The following is a 16,699-nucleotide window of genomic DNA, read 5'->3' as shown; positions in this document are numbered from 1 at the left end:
AGTTTCGAAATTAACTGATAGCATCATTCAGATCTATCACCAGCTCTTATATCCTTCAGGAGATATATTTTTGCGTGAATTCGATCCAACACTTCATACCCGCTCAGCACGCGACAATTCGAGGAGACGAGACACTCCTTTGGGCAATTTTATTTTATTATTTACTCAGTTACTTTAATATAAATTTTTCACGGTTCAATCGATTCGTCAGTCACCATTTATCATCATCATCACCATTAACATCATCGTTCACGGTTCGCTTCTTCTTTCAGGGTCTGAATTGTCATTCAGAGTAAGCTGGTAAAAAATCCAAACACAAAGACACAGTGATAACTCAAGAAAGTACAAACTGTCTTTTAGAAACGGCAAAAGGTTTCTCTGAATGGTCACTGTTGTCTCCATTACATCCATGAAATGTCAAGCAATTCCGGACAGTAGTGCAATGGCACTCGGTAATGGTCCCAGCAAAAGCCACACGATCTAATTCTGGTTTTACTTTACTTTACTTTCGGAAAAACAAAAAAATCTTACATATAATAATTTTTTTTTCTTCAACCATGACCACCCACCGCCCGGCCATACACGTACGGAGTTTCATCTTTAACGTCTTAAAATACTCAAGCAAGAACAAGATTGAGCAGTTGCTCTTCTTTGTCTCTTTTTTTCCGACATTAATTTTTTTCCTTTTTTTCTATATAGGTACACGCTGTAAATTTTTGTCTTTTCTACCTAAGCAGACAGAATTTTCCGTCTTGGAAGGTTATTTTATTGGCAGTAACTTTCTTAGTGGCCTAACCTACACCAGCGCATCTCGTGTTCTGTCGCGATAAAATTCTCACTTATACGACAACGAGAGACTACCAACTACCGACTACTTGGAGAACGAGAATAGGACCAGGAATAAGATTATAGTCTGTTTCGTAGGTAGAGGAACTACGGCAAAGTCGATTCCAATAGCACGTGATTTAATGGGAGCTTTCAACCCTGACCTTAGCCAGAGTTTCAGTTAGGTACCGTTTAAATTGCCACTTACTACACCTACAGACTATTCAAATTGTGACCCAAATTCTGCAATACCAGCAAATAATTTGTCTACTTCAGCGTCTGTTATTTATAAAATTCTTAATATATAGATGAATATAAATACTGTACTTAAAGCGCGACGAAAACGATCATGAATAAATCTAAAATGGGGGAAACATTTAGAGAAAAGTCTATAATCATTGGATTCATGAAAAAAATGTCTATGGATTTTTTTTTAAATCGGATGTTTTGGAAATGAGCCATGAATTTGGAGGCATAATAGGCCATATTTGTCTTGATATGTCCATATATGTCAATTTACAATTTTTCGACCGGAATAGTTTTGAAAATTTCCGACAGGTGGCGCATAGTTAATAAATCTTCTCCCTATAAGAGAGTTCATTTTGAGATTATATTACTTCTAAAATAAAAATCATTTTTTGATAGATTAATTTAGGTTTTAATTAAAAATTTTTTCCTAAAAATAAAATAAATATCAAAATAAAAATTTTATATTCTATATAAATAAAAAATAATGTAAATTCTATCATAAGTAGAGTCTTTTAGGACAGGAATTATAAATAAACAACATTGTATACAAAAATTTGTATCTGTATACTATAAAATATATTAATAAAGATAATAATTAAAAAAAAAAATAATCATTTTTTGATATTTTTAAGAAGCTTATCTGAGATTAAATTTTATTTTAACAAACTAATAAGTTAATTTTTATTTAATTCGACGCTAATTAAAGTAAAAATTCCTATAAAATATAAAAAAAATTTTTTTCATGGAAAAATCGATTCAAACATTCGCAAAAACAAACAATAAGAGTTTAATTGACCAAATAGTAAATACTAAAAAATTTTTGTTATTTCCGATCTCTGTTAGCTAACTCTGATGACAATGTTAAGTGATATAAATGACAATGTATAACACTTATCCCCGGCAGTATCCAGGAATGGAGCATACACGGTAGTTTGAGAATTACCTTCTCTTGGGAAACATTAAACACACTTTGTTATCACGCATTACACGTTACATATTAGTTTTTACGTGCTAACAGGTATGGCAGAGAAGTTACTTACCGAGAGCTTGTGCTTCACCCTGGGAGTCCGGCTTTTACGACTGGGCAATAGAACAACGACATCTTGGTCCTTGGCTCGTCTGGGAGTCTCTAAGTGCTGGTGCGAATTACTGCTGGTTGATGGATACGATTTACCGGAGCCCGATGCACTCATTGGCGAACTCCCGGTTGATGGAACGCGTGAGCTTGATGGGTACTTTGAGTAAGCCACATTGGTCACGGTGTTACTGCCTCCGTAGCTGACGTTGTGAGTATTGTTAACCTATTTCAGAGCCAAAACTCGTTAGTGTCATTGTTCTTTTATTTTATTATCATTGCTTTTATTTTTGAGTGTATTATACGAATCCCGGAGTTTGCAAGTGTATGTAGATGTGGATGTAAATGTTGAGGAGTTTAATTTGATAAAAGCAGATTCGTTTGGTTACAAATCGGCTAATCTCAAGTGTTGGAAGCTTTTACTTTAATTAAACTAGAGTCGAGAGTTGGCATTGTTGGTACCTGCACAAGTATGTGACAAGCTTGGGAGGCTATTTGGAAGAGGCCATCTTGTAAATTGCGTCCCGAGTGCTCTGCGTTTTCTCGTCCGCTCTTAGCCCAACTGAAGAAAGACATTATGGGCCGGTTCCGTGAAATACTTTATATTCGTCTTTACTTTCGTTATTTAATACTAGCTTTTATTATTTTTATTCTCAGGCTTTCTACTCTTGTTCTCAGCGAAAAAACCGATTGTTTACATTTTTTTTCACTGTCATTTTTTTAATCTCACTTGCTCTTTGGTTATCATCTTTTTGTTGCTTAATTGTTGCTCCATTTTTCTCTAAAACAGAAATTTTTTTAAATAAATTTAGTATTTTTTATTGTATTTATTTAAGGGGCATAACCAGTGTGACAGCCTAAAAAAAAGGCGATTTTTCGGAATTAAAATAAAAAAAAACTCCTGTATGAACTGTTTTAAAATTTTAAAGGTATATTAGTACATATTTTAAGAATATACAGTAAAATTTTTGAAGAAAAAAATTAAATATTTTCTGAGTTACGGTTGAAAAAAATATCAAAAATTGAAAATATGGCGGCGTTTTTAAAAAAAAAAAAGTTGAATTCTACCCAAAATTTTGTTCGTTTTTGGCCTGCCAAAATTTGATTTTTGATCAGATCAAAAATCTGGAGGGTCATCGTATGGAGAACTATATACAGAACATGCAGAAAAAAAGTTGGTAGTGATCGGATCATTTGCAAAAATGCTGTTTCGAGAAAAACGCGTTTAAAGATAAAATAATCCTATTCTACCTGCCGAGCAGCTACTCTTTAAATGGCAGTAACTGAAAAACTATTTGAGATATCAATTTAAAATTTTAATATGCTATTTTTAGTAGATTTCATAGAAATCTAACTATTGCATTTGTCCTCATGACGCAACTTTTGAAAAATTTTGGTATTTTCTGACTTAGTTCGTCAAGCTGGTTCAGAAAATGCCATTAGTTCAAAAGTTTATATATGTATGTATTTATATATATATATATATATATATATATATATATATATATATATATATATATATATATATATAGATATATATATATATATATACGATATAACGCGGCTTATCCGGACGATAGCGTCTATAGTTGTTAATGGATCCTTTTCAAACTCAACATACTTCATTTTTAGACAAATACCAAGGCCAAGTTCAAAGATGAGCTTAATCGGTCAAGTAGTTCAGAAATTATATGGTTTCAAAATTTTCAAAATCCTAAAAATTTACTTTTTGGCTGATTCTTTCGCGCATAACTTTTGAATGAAATAACCTATCGAATTTTTGTATTTTATTATGTTATAATATAAAATTAAAATTTTGTGTTAAAATATTGAAAATAAAAAATTCGTAAAAAGAAAATAAATGTAAAAAATTTTAAGTTATTATATAATAATTAATAAATAAATAAATTATGTTGTTATTATTATATATAATTAATAAATAAATAAATTATTATTAATATTTATAATGAAAATTTACTTTATGTGGAATCTACTTCCATTTCGGCTGCCGAATGGCCTTTTTAAAAGTATATCCTATCGAAATACGAAAAAAAAATCGATTTTTTGAAAATTTCACACTGGTTGTGCCCCTTAATTACCCATAAAAAATTTTTACACTCTAATTAGTCAATTTAAAATTGTTTTAATAATTTTAAATAAATAATTTTTTTATTAAATAATTTTTTTATTAAAATTAGTTTTGGAAATTTCCGACAGGTAGTGCATGGTCGTTAAATCTTCTCCCTTATAGAGAGTTAAATTTTAACACTATATATAAATCATTACTTTTTACCCTCCTAAAAAGCTTATTCGATATTTTTTATAGTATTAAACTACTTTTTACATAATATGTAAAATTTAAACATTATAAATTATAAAAAATAATTTATATTAATTATTAAAATCAAGTTTTGAAGTCTTTTAAATAAATTAATTGGAGACTTATTGATGATTTGCCTCAACCAAAAATGAATTGAAAGCATCCAATACAAAGTTTAATTATAAATAATTTTTTAATTCAATCACTGAAACTTTCTATTTTATCGGCTTGACCTGGAACCAAAAAATTTTAATTATTCAAACAGCCGTCTGGCGCTGCTGGTGTTTGCTTAACGACGGATAAGAATGACTTTATAAAGTTACTAAATTTATAACTATAATTGAATTGAAAAGTTGTTAATAATGAACTATTAACAGAAATTCATTAAATTAATTGAAATTTTGGGAGCAGTTATTTAAATGTAAAGCGAATAGATACTCTCTTATTAATTTTTCAAAGGAAATATTAAAGTCTTGTTCGATTAATATTTAAAATATTGAATTAAGCAAATGTAAAACATCTAAAATTAAAACTCCCATTTATTGAGTTTGAAAATTGTGAACTAAATAAATAAAATATTGAGCAGGAATAAAAATTATAGAATATTAAATTTATCATATCAGAGCATCTTCCCCTAATGTAATACACAATTTTAGGATGGTAAGTTAATATCCCAAGTAGTAATTTGGTCAAAGTATTGTTAGGGCATTATAATGATAAAGGAGAGGTGAGTTAAAATGATTATATACTTTAACATTTGTTGTTGTATTAGTATTAATAATATTCTTAGAATGTATTGGAAACAATATAAAAGCTCGAGTACTGGATCGTTGTGTTACTCGTACACACATTTGTGTATTTATCATCGTAAATGTTGATGGCCATGAGACACGCACTTATTCAAACACGTATGTGTGTGTGAAGGCAGACTGGATAGCTTATCTATCGACAAACCTAACAGTAGTTCTAGCTCATGAATTTTTCAAACGCCCGCTAATATTGAATCTCATTTTCATCCCTCACTACATTATATATTATACATTACATATATCATATGATGTCGCTCTAGTCCACATATGCGTGATTGCTGTATTTTATTATTTTACGCGACACACAGGCATTAATACCAATGACAGATAAACACCAGTTTATTTTTATCCGACTTTTGTTCGACTCGACTAAAGTAATTAAATATTGACATCACGCATTTGAGGCTGCTTTTTTATTTCACCAGATCCTCACTCCGATTTCATCGATTTCGGTAAATATTTTATCAAATGACGACTTTTTATAGATACGTACCACTCAGTTATCATTTTCTGTTGCTGTTTTAGTGTAATTGTCGCGGCAAATAAAGTGCAGTTACTGCATGCGAAAAACTTTAGGTGGAAATTACAGAATAATGGTAATGGAAAAATTATACGGATGTTTTATGCAATGTTTACAATAGAAAAGTGTTAAAATTATACACGGAGAGAAAAATATGGAAATCATTCCTATAATTTTAATTAAATGTTTTCCTATACCATTTTAGGAGCGATTACTTAAATTATGGGAATTGTACCCATAATTTTTGGGAAATGTTACTATACACAGTAAAAAATTTTTCGTCATTGTGTAGAGTGTTAAAATTTGTGTGTTGAATATTACACTCTAATGTATAAAATTTAACATTCTAGTGTGTTAAATCATTAAATCAACATATGAGAATGTTAAATTCTACACACTAGAGTGTAATATTCAACACACAAATTTTAACACTCTACAAAGTGACGAAAAATTTTTTACTGTATAATTATGGGAATGGTTCCTATAATTATAGCAACGATACCTATAATTATAACTGTAATATCGGCATGATTCCCACAATATATAGGAATGGTTCCCATAATATATAGATAGATAGATAGATAGATAGAAAAATTTATTTGATCCTAGAGTTCTAAGCTCCTTCAGGACCATCAACAATACATAAATTTTATCATTTACATGTATACATTTGATACAGTGTTTTTAATACAATTTAAATATTTGATATTAAATTATTAAAAGTAAGAACATATTAATTCTTAAAATAATAACATATTAACAGAGAAATAATAACATTAACATTTATTGTAAGAAGAAGTCATAGCAAGCCTGTTGAAATTGTTCGAAATTGTCAATTAATGTAATTTCGGCCGGTAACGAGTTCCAAACTTTTATACCATGAATTAGGAAAGAGTTTTCATAAATTGCACAATTACTTCTTGGCAGACGTAGATAATCATTCCTGACGTCACCTCTCCTTAGCACAATCGGCAGAAATTCTAAATTCGATTTAAATAATTGACAGTAATTTAACTTAATTTCTTTGTAAAATAAACAAGCTATGAAATAATCTCTTCTAACATCAAGTTTTAACCAGCCTAATTTTTATAATACGGAGTAGTGTGCTCAAATCTCGAAATTTTAAAATATATCTTATACATGAGTTTATTTTACGCTGCAATCTATGCTGTAATTTGCCTGAGATGTTTGTATAAGCAGCACAGCAGTAATCGAAGATGGGAAAAATCAAGGTCGTAACCAATTTTATGCGTAACTGTTCATTAAAAATTTCATTATTAATTTTTAGTTGCGCTAGCGTTTTCATCGCACGAATACATACGCTTACAACTTGATTCTCCCACGATAGAGTATTATCAATTATCAAACCCAAGTATTTAACTGATTGTACATATGGAATCACATGATTACTGACAATTATATTTTGGGCACTTTTTACAAAAATTACTGCTAACTCTCTGCCTACTTCCCAGTATAATAGCACCTAGTTTTTGTAGCATTCAATTTCAACAATTTAAATTGCACCAATCAATAATTCTTTCAATCTCATTATTCAACATAGCAACATATTCATTAATTTGCGATGGGCAACATGAAGCATATATAATTAGATCGTCTGCATAAAATAAATATTTACATTTTAACCGTTTCGCAAGATCAGAAATATATAAAGAAAAGAGTAAGGGTCCAAGCACACTACCCTGAGGTACGCCATTTATAATATCCTTCCAAGATGACTCATGACTATTGAAATAGACCGACTGTCTTCTTTGAGTTAAGTAAGAGTTAATCCAATCTATTGATGAATCAGAGAAGTTCATAAATTGTAATTTATGCAATAACCTTTTGTGGTTTACCGAGTCAAACGCTTTACTTAAATCAAAGAGTACAGCTATTGTTATATTAGATTCATTAATCGCTAGTCGTACATCATCACAAAATTTTATTACCGCAGTCTGAGTGTTTAAACCTTCTCGAAAGCCGGTCTGATATTTATCCAAATAATCATTGTCATTAATGTATCTCACAATTTGATCATGCACACACCGTTCTAATGCTTTTGACAAATTAGATAATAATGATATAGGTCGATAATCAGTACAATCAGAGGCATTAGGTTTCTTTGGAATGGGTATGATATGTGACAACTTCCATTCTATCGGAAACACTCCCGTAGACAAAGACTTATTAAATAATTCTGTAATTAGCGGCAGTAGGAATGACAATGTACATTTATATGATTTAATTGAAAACTTATCAGGTCCTACTGAATTCGACGTTATACGCATTATCGATTTTTTAACAGTAAATGTATTCAGTTCTGAGAAATTAAATACATTGTCATTTCTACGAATCAATACAATATCTTGGACACCAACATCAGGTCCGTCACGACAGCTAGATGACTGTATAAAATAATCATTCAAAACATTCAAATCTATTCGCATTGCCACTTGAGTATTTTTTTTTGTTTTACTAAGCCTAGTTTTCTTAAATCATTCCACATATCCCGAGAGTTTTTCGCACTGTGTAACTGCTGATCAAAGTACCTTTTCTTTTCTTCACTTATTCTCTTTTTCACTAAACGTCTGACACCTACATATTCCTTGTATGCGTAACCAGTTCTCTTGTAAATTCGGTAGAGTTTGTCACGACGACCCTGGAGTATATAGGAATAGTTTCTATAATATTATAGGAACCATTCCTATAATATTATGGGAATAATTCCTATAATATTATAGTGATGATGCCTAATAATATTGAGATATTTATCATTACAACTCAAGTTAGTTGTGACTTCGATGACCACTTAGAAGCATTTGAGATTATTAGTAATTTCGATAATTTTACTTGCTTCCCAATCACATCATTTGAAATATTGAAAATAAGTAATATTGTTCATATAAATAATAAAAGTTACATACCCAAAATGTGGATTTAATAAATATTCAATGTATGTATTGTAAATAATTTGTTTTAAAAATTAAATGAAATTGTAAAAATAAACAATGAATTTCCATATCTACCTTGCTCCTTTAATTGTATAGTGAGAAAATATCCCTTTTATTAGAGAAACTTTAGAATTGCTACAACATTTTTCAATATTATCTAACACAATAATAACTGAGTTGGAATAAACAATTTAAGATTAAGTAAACACGTGAATAAAAATTATGAAAAAGAAATTTTTTCACTCTAGTGAAAGATCAATTTTTATTTACAAAAAAAAAAATTATTAGCAAAAAAATATATAATAATTACTTTATATTTTTGATGTGATTGCTCTATTATTATGAACATAAACATTTTTCTATAATTATGTGCATCATTCCCATAATATCATAGGAACCATTCCTATAATATTATAGGAACCATTTCTATAATATTATAAGAACAATTCCTTTAATAATATAGGGACCATTCCTATAATATTATAGGAACCATTCCCATAATTTTTGGAAAGGTTTCTTTAAATTTTTCTCCGTGTAGGTTTAGATTTGTAAAAATAACATACAAAAAATTTACATCTTTTTCCTTACGCTAAATTTAAATTTTCCGTTTGAATTTACATTTTTTTCATGCACGCAGAAAAAAGTTTTGTTAAGATAACGTAAGATATGTTGGGGTAACAAATGAATTTGTTAACATAGGGATAACAAATTATAAGTTAAAATAACAAAATTTAGATTCTAACAAAGTTATTGATATGTTATAACAACAAAACAGCTTCTTTACTATAGCAAAATCTTTAAGTTGATTCGATAAAATACTTTAGTTGGTATGACAAATTTTTTTGTTGAAACAGCAAAATTATGCTATTAAAACAACAAAGAGAAGTTATTGGAGTAACAAAGACAATTTGTTAAAGTAATTAAGAAAATACATAATTTAAAAAATATGCTATAATCAGCTATAGCCGATTTGGAAAAGATTTTAGCAACAAATTAGTTTTGTTATTGCAACAAAATTATTTCGTTAGGGCAACAAATTGATTTTGTGAATTAACAAATTGGTTTGTTAATACAACTGGAAACATTTTGTTAATGCAACTAATGGATTTGTTGCTATAACTATACTCATTTGTTACCACAACATATTTTTCAGTTATCCCGTCTTTTGTTATTTCAATAAAAACGTTTTATGCGTGTGTAAATTTAACATTTTTCTCACCTGCTAAATTTACATTTTTTCTATACAAAAAATTTATATCTTTTTTCTCATACTAAATTTACGTTTATCGTGTAAATTTAACATTTTTCACCTACTAAGTTTACAATTTTCCGTACAAAAGATTAAAATCCTGTTCCTCTTATTTAGTTTACATTTTTGGTGCAAATTTACATTTTTTTTATATAAATTTAATATTTTTTCACTTACTGTAGTAATAAAAATTTATAAATTTATATTTTTTCCATGTAAATTAAACATTTTTCCACGGTCTAAATTTACATTTTTTCCGTGAAAATTTAAGATTTTTTTTTTTTAGATGCTAAAATTCCATTTTTTGGAACATAAAATAAAAACTTTCTCTCATTTAAAATTTACAGCTTTTAATTAATAAAAATTACAGTTCTAAAAGTGTAAATTTGACAGCTACGCCTTGACAGTAATAAAACTGTAAATTTCACAAGTTTTTATCATTTTGAACGGACTGTTTTTGCGTGTAATAATTAAAATTATTGTACTTATCAATACACGAAAAAAAAAAAAAAAATAACAGCAATAAATAAATTTCCAGTGATTTATCGCATCCAATTAAATTATTATTGCAATTAGTTTGATTAAAAATATTACCAAGCATTATTAATTCGGAGGGTGAAGATATCTAGACAAAAAAGTTATTTATCGATTCTATGATTTGTTGACTTTCGATATTTTCATTTTCAATTTAATAGTTCAGAGTAGCGCAATCAGATTTCTTCAGAGTACCTTAAATTAAAAGAATGTTGCGCTGTTGCGTTATAGTATCGAGTCAGAGTGGTATTCAAAAGGCATGTGCAGAATTGTAATTACAATTGTAATGGAATTCAGCGGATAGAGTTTAAGTCCAGAGAGCGGAGAGTTTGAGTACAGAGGTACGAGTTTCGAGTTATAAAGAGATATTCGAAAAGAGATAAATGTATGTATGTAACTGGCAACCTAGCAATCAATCATATTCACCGAGTACTTGAACGTCTGCTAAATCAATTACACAAAACCACGTAATTTACGGATAAAATTCCTCAAAAAATCCTATTTTGTAAAAAAACTATTACTCAAATTGATCAAACATTTCGGCACATCTGTTCGCATGCATGTTTATTTCAAATTGGAAATTTTAAAATTGATTGACTATTTGCATTATTAAGTTTCTGGCATAACTTTTTTGATTATGATGAAATAGAAGTAAAAAGAGCATGTGTGCTTCAGAATGGCAAAAAAAACCGATTATTGTTTTTTTTTGTGCTAATAATTTTATTTTTAAAAGTAGCGCAAAAATTTTTATAAAAAAAGTTTTTTAGTTCAAAAATTTTTTTCTTAAATAAAGTTAATTTTTTTATAGTGTAAAAAATTCAAAGTCTTCAAATAAAAAGTTGGTTTGGTAAGATGTGAAGCCTCGTTGCTAGGCAACTGTTGTGGAAGCGTTGCCTAGCAACGGTTGCTAGGTTGCTATGGGGTATTCTATGGGGGCATTGTCTAGGGGGGTGATTACTCACCACGTTTATTCATTAATATTTAATTAGTTATAATTCTAAGTATAAGTGTCCTATTTTTACAAGTATTTCGTTGAATTGCGTTACTGAAATCCTACAAGTTTATATTTAAAGTGTTGATTTGGTGAAATAAAGTTAAGTTTGTTATAATCCTTGTCGCCAATCACCATTTATTGTTGAAAACACCAACACCTCTTTACCACGACTACCTGCAACCTGCCAAAGGGTCAATCAAGGACGAAGGGTCATCTTTGCAGTTAAAAATTGTAAGTAATTAAAGCAAGTTAACTGGCACGCGTGAGAACTTCTGCACTGATAGAAGAATTTATTTGTATTGAATAATATTTGTTAATAGCTAACAAATCATTTATTAGAGACCATTTTTTAATATTAAATATATATTTCTTAGTATTTAAAATGATTTGTTTGTATTTAATAAATCTGATATCCATTTATTAAATATTAATAAATCTTTTTAAATACTAATAAATATTTGTTAAGGCCTAACAAATGGCTTCTAATAAATGATTTGTTGAATATTAACAAATCTTTTTAACTATAAACAAATCCTTCTATCAGTGTGTCTAAAACTAATAAATTCATCTAAAGACAAAGACACTCATTGGTTCACGGGAGCGGAATATCCCAGAGCAGCGAATCCCAATTTTTAGAAGTTTAGGCGATTATTTTTTATCCGCGAGGTTTAATGGTCTAAATAATTAAATTTTTAAATTAAGCAAAAATTTAGTGTTTCAATATATATATATATATATATATATATATATATATATATACGATATAATCGGCATTGTCTCTTCTCTAACTTCCGTAATTCTATACAGATCTCAATAAAACGTAACATACTTATTCTTAGGACGATTTCCGAGGATAAGTTCTAAGATGAGCCAAATCTGTCGATTAGTTTAGAAATGAGAGCAATTAAAAAATTTTCAAAAATCGCAAAAAATTTTCAATTTTACCTTATTTCCGTGCAATAACAATGGAACGCGACGTCCAATCGGATTTCTGTAAATTGCATTTGAGAGCTTATTTAATAAGCTTCAATGTGTGTACTTATTTATTTCTCCAAATTAAATAGTTTAGGAATAATAGCAATTCAAAAATTTTCAAAAATCGCAAAAATTTTCACTTTCACCGTATTTTCGTGCAATTACAATTGAACGCGATATCTTATCAAAATTCTATAAATGGCATCTGAAAGCTTATTAAATAAGCTTTAATTTGTGTACCTCATTATCAGTCTAGGCCAAAAATCACATGCTTTAGACAGATTTAATGAAATTTTACTTTTGCATTCGTTTTGACGTCTGTGTTGTTTAATCAAACAGAAATTTATTTTTTTTTTCGTATGCAACCCTAGTAGTATTTTTATTATTCACCATGAAATCTACTTCCATTTCGGCTGCCGAATGGCCTTTTTATTTTTACAAATATTATTATTATTAGGCTAGAAATTTGTATTATCGAAGTATTCATTTAAAAGAGGCAAATATTTTTATCATAAGAAAAAAATTTTTTAATGGAATTTTTACTCCTTTATTACTGTACATATTTCATACAATAACATATTTTTGTATAAAACAGTATGGGATCAAATCATTTATGCTAAAAAATACTTTTATGAAAACAAAAATTTTATTTATTTAATACAATATATAATGTACATTGTTTTTCCTTATCAACGCAGTAGAATTATATACAATAACCATGGACACAGCATTAACACAGTTAACATAGGAAGATTTATTTCTTTACTAGCCTTCGAAAATCGGCACAAGTTTTTCAAGATTTCACTCGAGTAATTTATCAACAACCCAATCATCTATATAGCTATTATTATTAATTCACTAATTTATGTAATTATCACTATTTCATCACCAAAATTGTAAACAAATCCACTCGTAAGTTTCAGACTTGGTTATGCGTGGTGGCGCTGAAGGCGTCGTGGATCGTGATAATCACGATCCGTTTCGCCGTAGTAAGGAAACGTTTCTTTATGATCACAATACGTTTTGACATATTCACATACCACGGCAAGTGAATATAAGAATCCGAAGTATTGAGTATATCAGGTTATAATATTGTGAAAATGACAATACTGTTTTGAGCTAATCACAATACTACGTTCACGATCCACTGGATCGCTACAATAGCAATACTTTTTTCTCCGTGTATTAATTTTATTTGTAATTAACTTCACTGATATGTTTATTTTTTTTTTGTTTTTTACATATTTTGTATTATTAATTTTGTATTTAATTCTTATATATCGGTGTTAGTGTACGAATTATTTGTATGTAATTTTTATTTTAATGTGATTTTATTGCAGGCATATTACCCGCGCATATTACGTAGCTCGCAGTTCATGCTAGTTAATAATAAAAAATTGAGATTTTTTGAGCTACTCTAATACGATTTAAGAGATATTGGATATATGTAGTATATATCTATATACATTGTACTTATATATTTGTATGCAAACTCAAAAGTTTCGATAGTCGAGCAACTAATTGTGACAGGACGTTACCAGACGGTTATTGCTCATTGTTGCGACCTGGTAAACTAATACTACAGACTAGTATGGTAGTGGTAATAGTAGTGTAGCTGATCTTTCGCATGTGAGGGTGGTTGATAGTCTGTGTGCGGGTGTGCTGTATACATTTATCCCTTTTACCCACTTTCACAGTAATTGTTTCAATGTTTACGCTGTCGAATTCTACAATAAACGACCGCCACGAGCACGTTTGTTGTTTTACTAATGATTCTCGAAACTTGCAAAATATGCATTACTCATGAATAAACAAATTTAATAGTAAACTAATCAATTTCTAATTTATTTTATAAACAAATTTGTCTTGTTGGTACTACGGTTTATCATACGTTTCATCCGATTAATTACTTTTTGATGACTATCTATTTTTTTTTTGGAGTTTACAAAGGATTAAAAATGTTTTTTGATGTTTAATTTTAATACTCGAGATATTTTAGTTTTAGTGAATTTATGATTATCTTAATATATAATCTTTGTACGGCTCACACGTGAATGTAAACATAATTTGATATATTAAAAACTATGATTATTTTAATATATGATGAACGTAAGTCGACGTAACATATGTTTAGTATTTTTTTTTTTTTTTTTTTTTTTATTAAACTTTACGTTTTTAATTTTATTACGCTGTCATTAAATATTATATAATAATACAAATTTTTCTATTTAATAATAATAATAATAATAATAATAATAATAATAATAATATGTTAGCATAATAATAATAAATGCTCTTTAATAAGTAAAATCACCGATCTTAGAATAATAATAATAATAATATAAAATAGTTGATCCAGTTAGCTTATAGCTATTTACATCAAATATACATTTTTTATAAAATAATACTTATAACATACATTATCACATTTTATCTTATAAATTGCTCATCATTAAATTTTGTCAGCATAACTAATATTGATTTTAATAAAGTTTTTAAGTAGCATTTTTAATACATTAATACGATCTTCGTATTAACAATAATACATTTTTAAGTCATGAGATTATTATTATTATTATTATTATTATTACGGCTAAAAATGATTTAAATCTTCTGATTTTAGTTTTATATATATAAAAAAATAATAAATCGTATTTTAACTCTTAAATTATTGATTATTTTTTTTTTTACTAAATTAATCAATATTGAGTGAATATTTACTAACTTACAATAGCTTGAATTCAACTGTAAAATAATTAAAATTTTACTATTTTCATTTGAGACTCCATAAACATTTAATAATTTAAAATAATAATTATCAATTAAAAATTACCTTACATCCTTAATCAACCACAATACACTTGTTTATTAAAACGCAAAACCACCAACTTATCAACAAGAATCACCTCAACGTTTACCGTAAAAACAACAACAATAACAATAGTACTAATACTAATAATAATAACAAGTAAAGAGAAATTGCAATGGTAGATGAAATAGAGAGTAGCTTGAGGGCGCGAACGCGACTCTTTAGCAGCAGAGTATACTAATACCAGGCAGGTGGAACCTGACAAGTCTGTAGGCTACTTCTAGGCGGGTGCTCTCTTACGATAACGTTACCCAGTTCAGGCTCTACCGTTTACCGCTTGGAGAACAGCCACCATCAGCCGGGGGTGGAAATGGGGAAGGAAGAACTATCTATAACTATAACTATAATTCTAAGGCAGTATCAACAGCACTAAGGGCAAGGAGCAGACAAAGCGAGTAGAAGGCATATCCGAGATAGACGGAGAAAACTATCCGCGGGTGAAGGGGTTGCCGAAGGTTTCAGGGGTTTGTTCGCCACCGGCAGACCTGCGCCTAGCCAGCTCGCGTGACCTCGATACACCTACCTGTAAACACATACCTAGTTTTCTACATAGTTCAGACCTACCTCAGGTAAATGTATTCAATTCATTCCATTTTGTTAAATATTACTGGCATTGTTTTTCGTTGATAGGGATTAGACTTTCATTAGGATGGATTACGGCTTTTTTTTTATAGTTTCATGATATTTATTATCTAATATATAGGTGATACTCATTTATGTAATTCACTTTATGACTTAAAAAAATTTTTTTAAGGATTAATAAAAGAGAAAAAATAATAAAAAGTAGAAACTTAAAAGAACTGTAAATGCAGATTGTAAAATTTACAAATTTTTAATGGTTAATTTACATATTTTTTCTTGTAAACTGAAAAAAAATTTCTGACGAGAACAAAATTCTTGGCTCAAGAAAATTTTCGGGTGCCTGAAGAAAGACCGAAGTTGTGTTGACCGAAGTAAAAATTTTTCTTGAAATTCTATTCTTGGTGGAAGTAATTTTTTCTTAATTCAAATTATCATAAATACTTGATACAATAAATTTTTATATTTGATCAAGATTTTTAGATACTTTAGGGAAGCAGCGCCACCTACTTCAGCTGAGAAAAAAATTTTCTCACCTTGAGAAAATTTTTCTCTTGAATATTTAATACCCATTTTATACTATTTTAGCGTGCAATTATACATATTAAATGAAAAAAAATGTTTCAATATTATTTGATCTTCCCATTTGACATGTTAATCAATAAAAATATTAATGAAAATTTACTTCTATCTTTATGTTTAATTTTTTGGAGCAAGAGAGAAATTTTCTCAAGACAAGCAAATTTACTT

At 28.7% G+C, this 16,699-nt stretch overlaps 1 protein-coding gene across 1 annotated transcript in view; it reads right to left on the bottom strand.

Annotated features, from left to right (window-relative positions):
* Positions 1-15,618, bottom strand: part of LOC123267605 (5'-3' exonuclease PLD3-like) — a 51,385-nt gene extending 35,767 nt beyond the window's left edge. Inside the window, exons 1-3 of the mRNA XM_044732328.1 lie at positions 15,335-15,618; positions 2,612-2,930; positions 2,115-2,375 (exon numbers count right to left, since the gene is read on the bottom strand). Coding sequence (XP_044588263.1) covers positions 2,115-2,375; positions 2,612-2,725 — 375 coding nt within the window. The 5' untranslated portion in view covers positions 2,726-2,930; positions 15,335-15,618. The remainder of the gene's footprint in view (positions 1-2,114; positions 2,376-2,611; positions 2,931-15,334) is intronic.
* Positions 15,619-16,699: the final 1,081 nt, after the last annotated feature.

The sequence above is a fragment of the Cotesia glomerata genome, linkage group LG6 (genome assembly GCF_020080835.1).
Source record: "Cotesia glomerata isolate CgM1 linkage group LG6, MPM_Cglom_v2.3, whole genome shotgun sequence".
Classification (NCBI taxonomy): domain Eukaryota; kingdom Metazoa; phylum Arthropoda; class Insecta; order Hymenoptera; family Braconidae; genus Cotesia; species Cotesia glomerata.
This window is presented reverse-complemented; position numbering and strand designations above follow the sequence as displayed.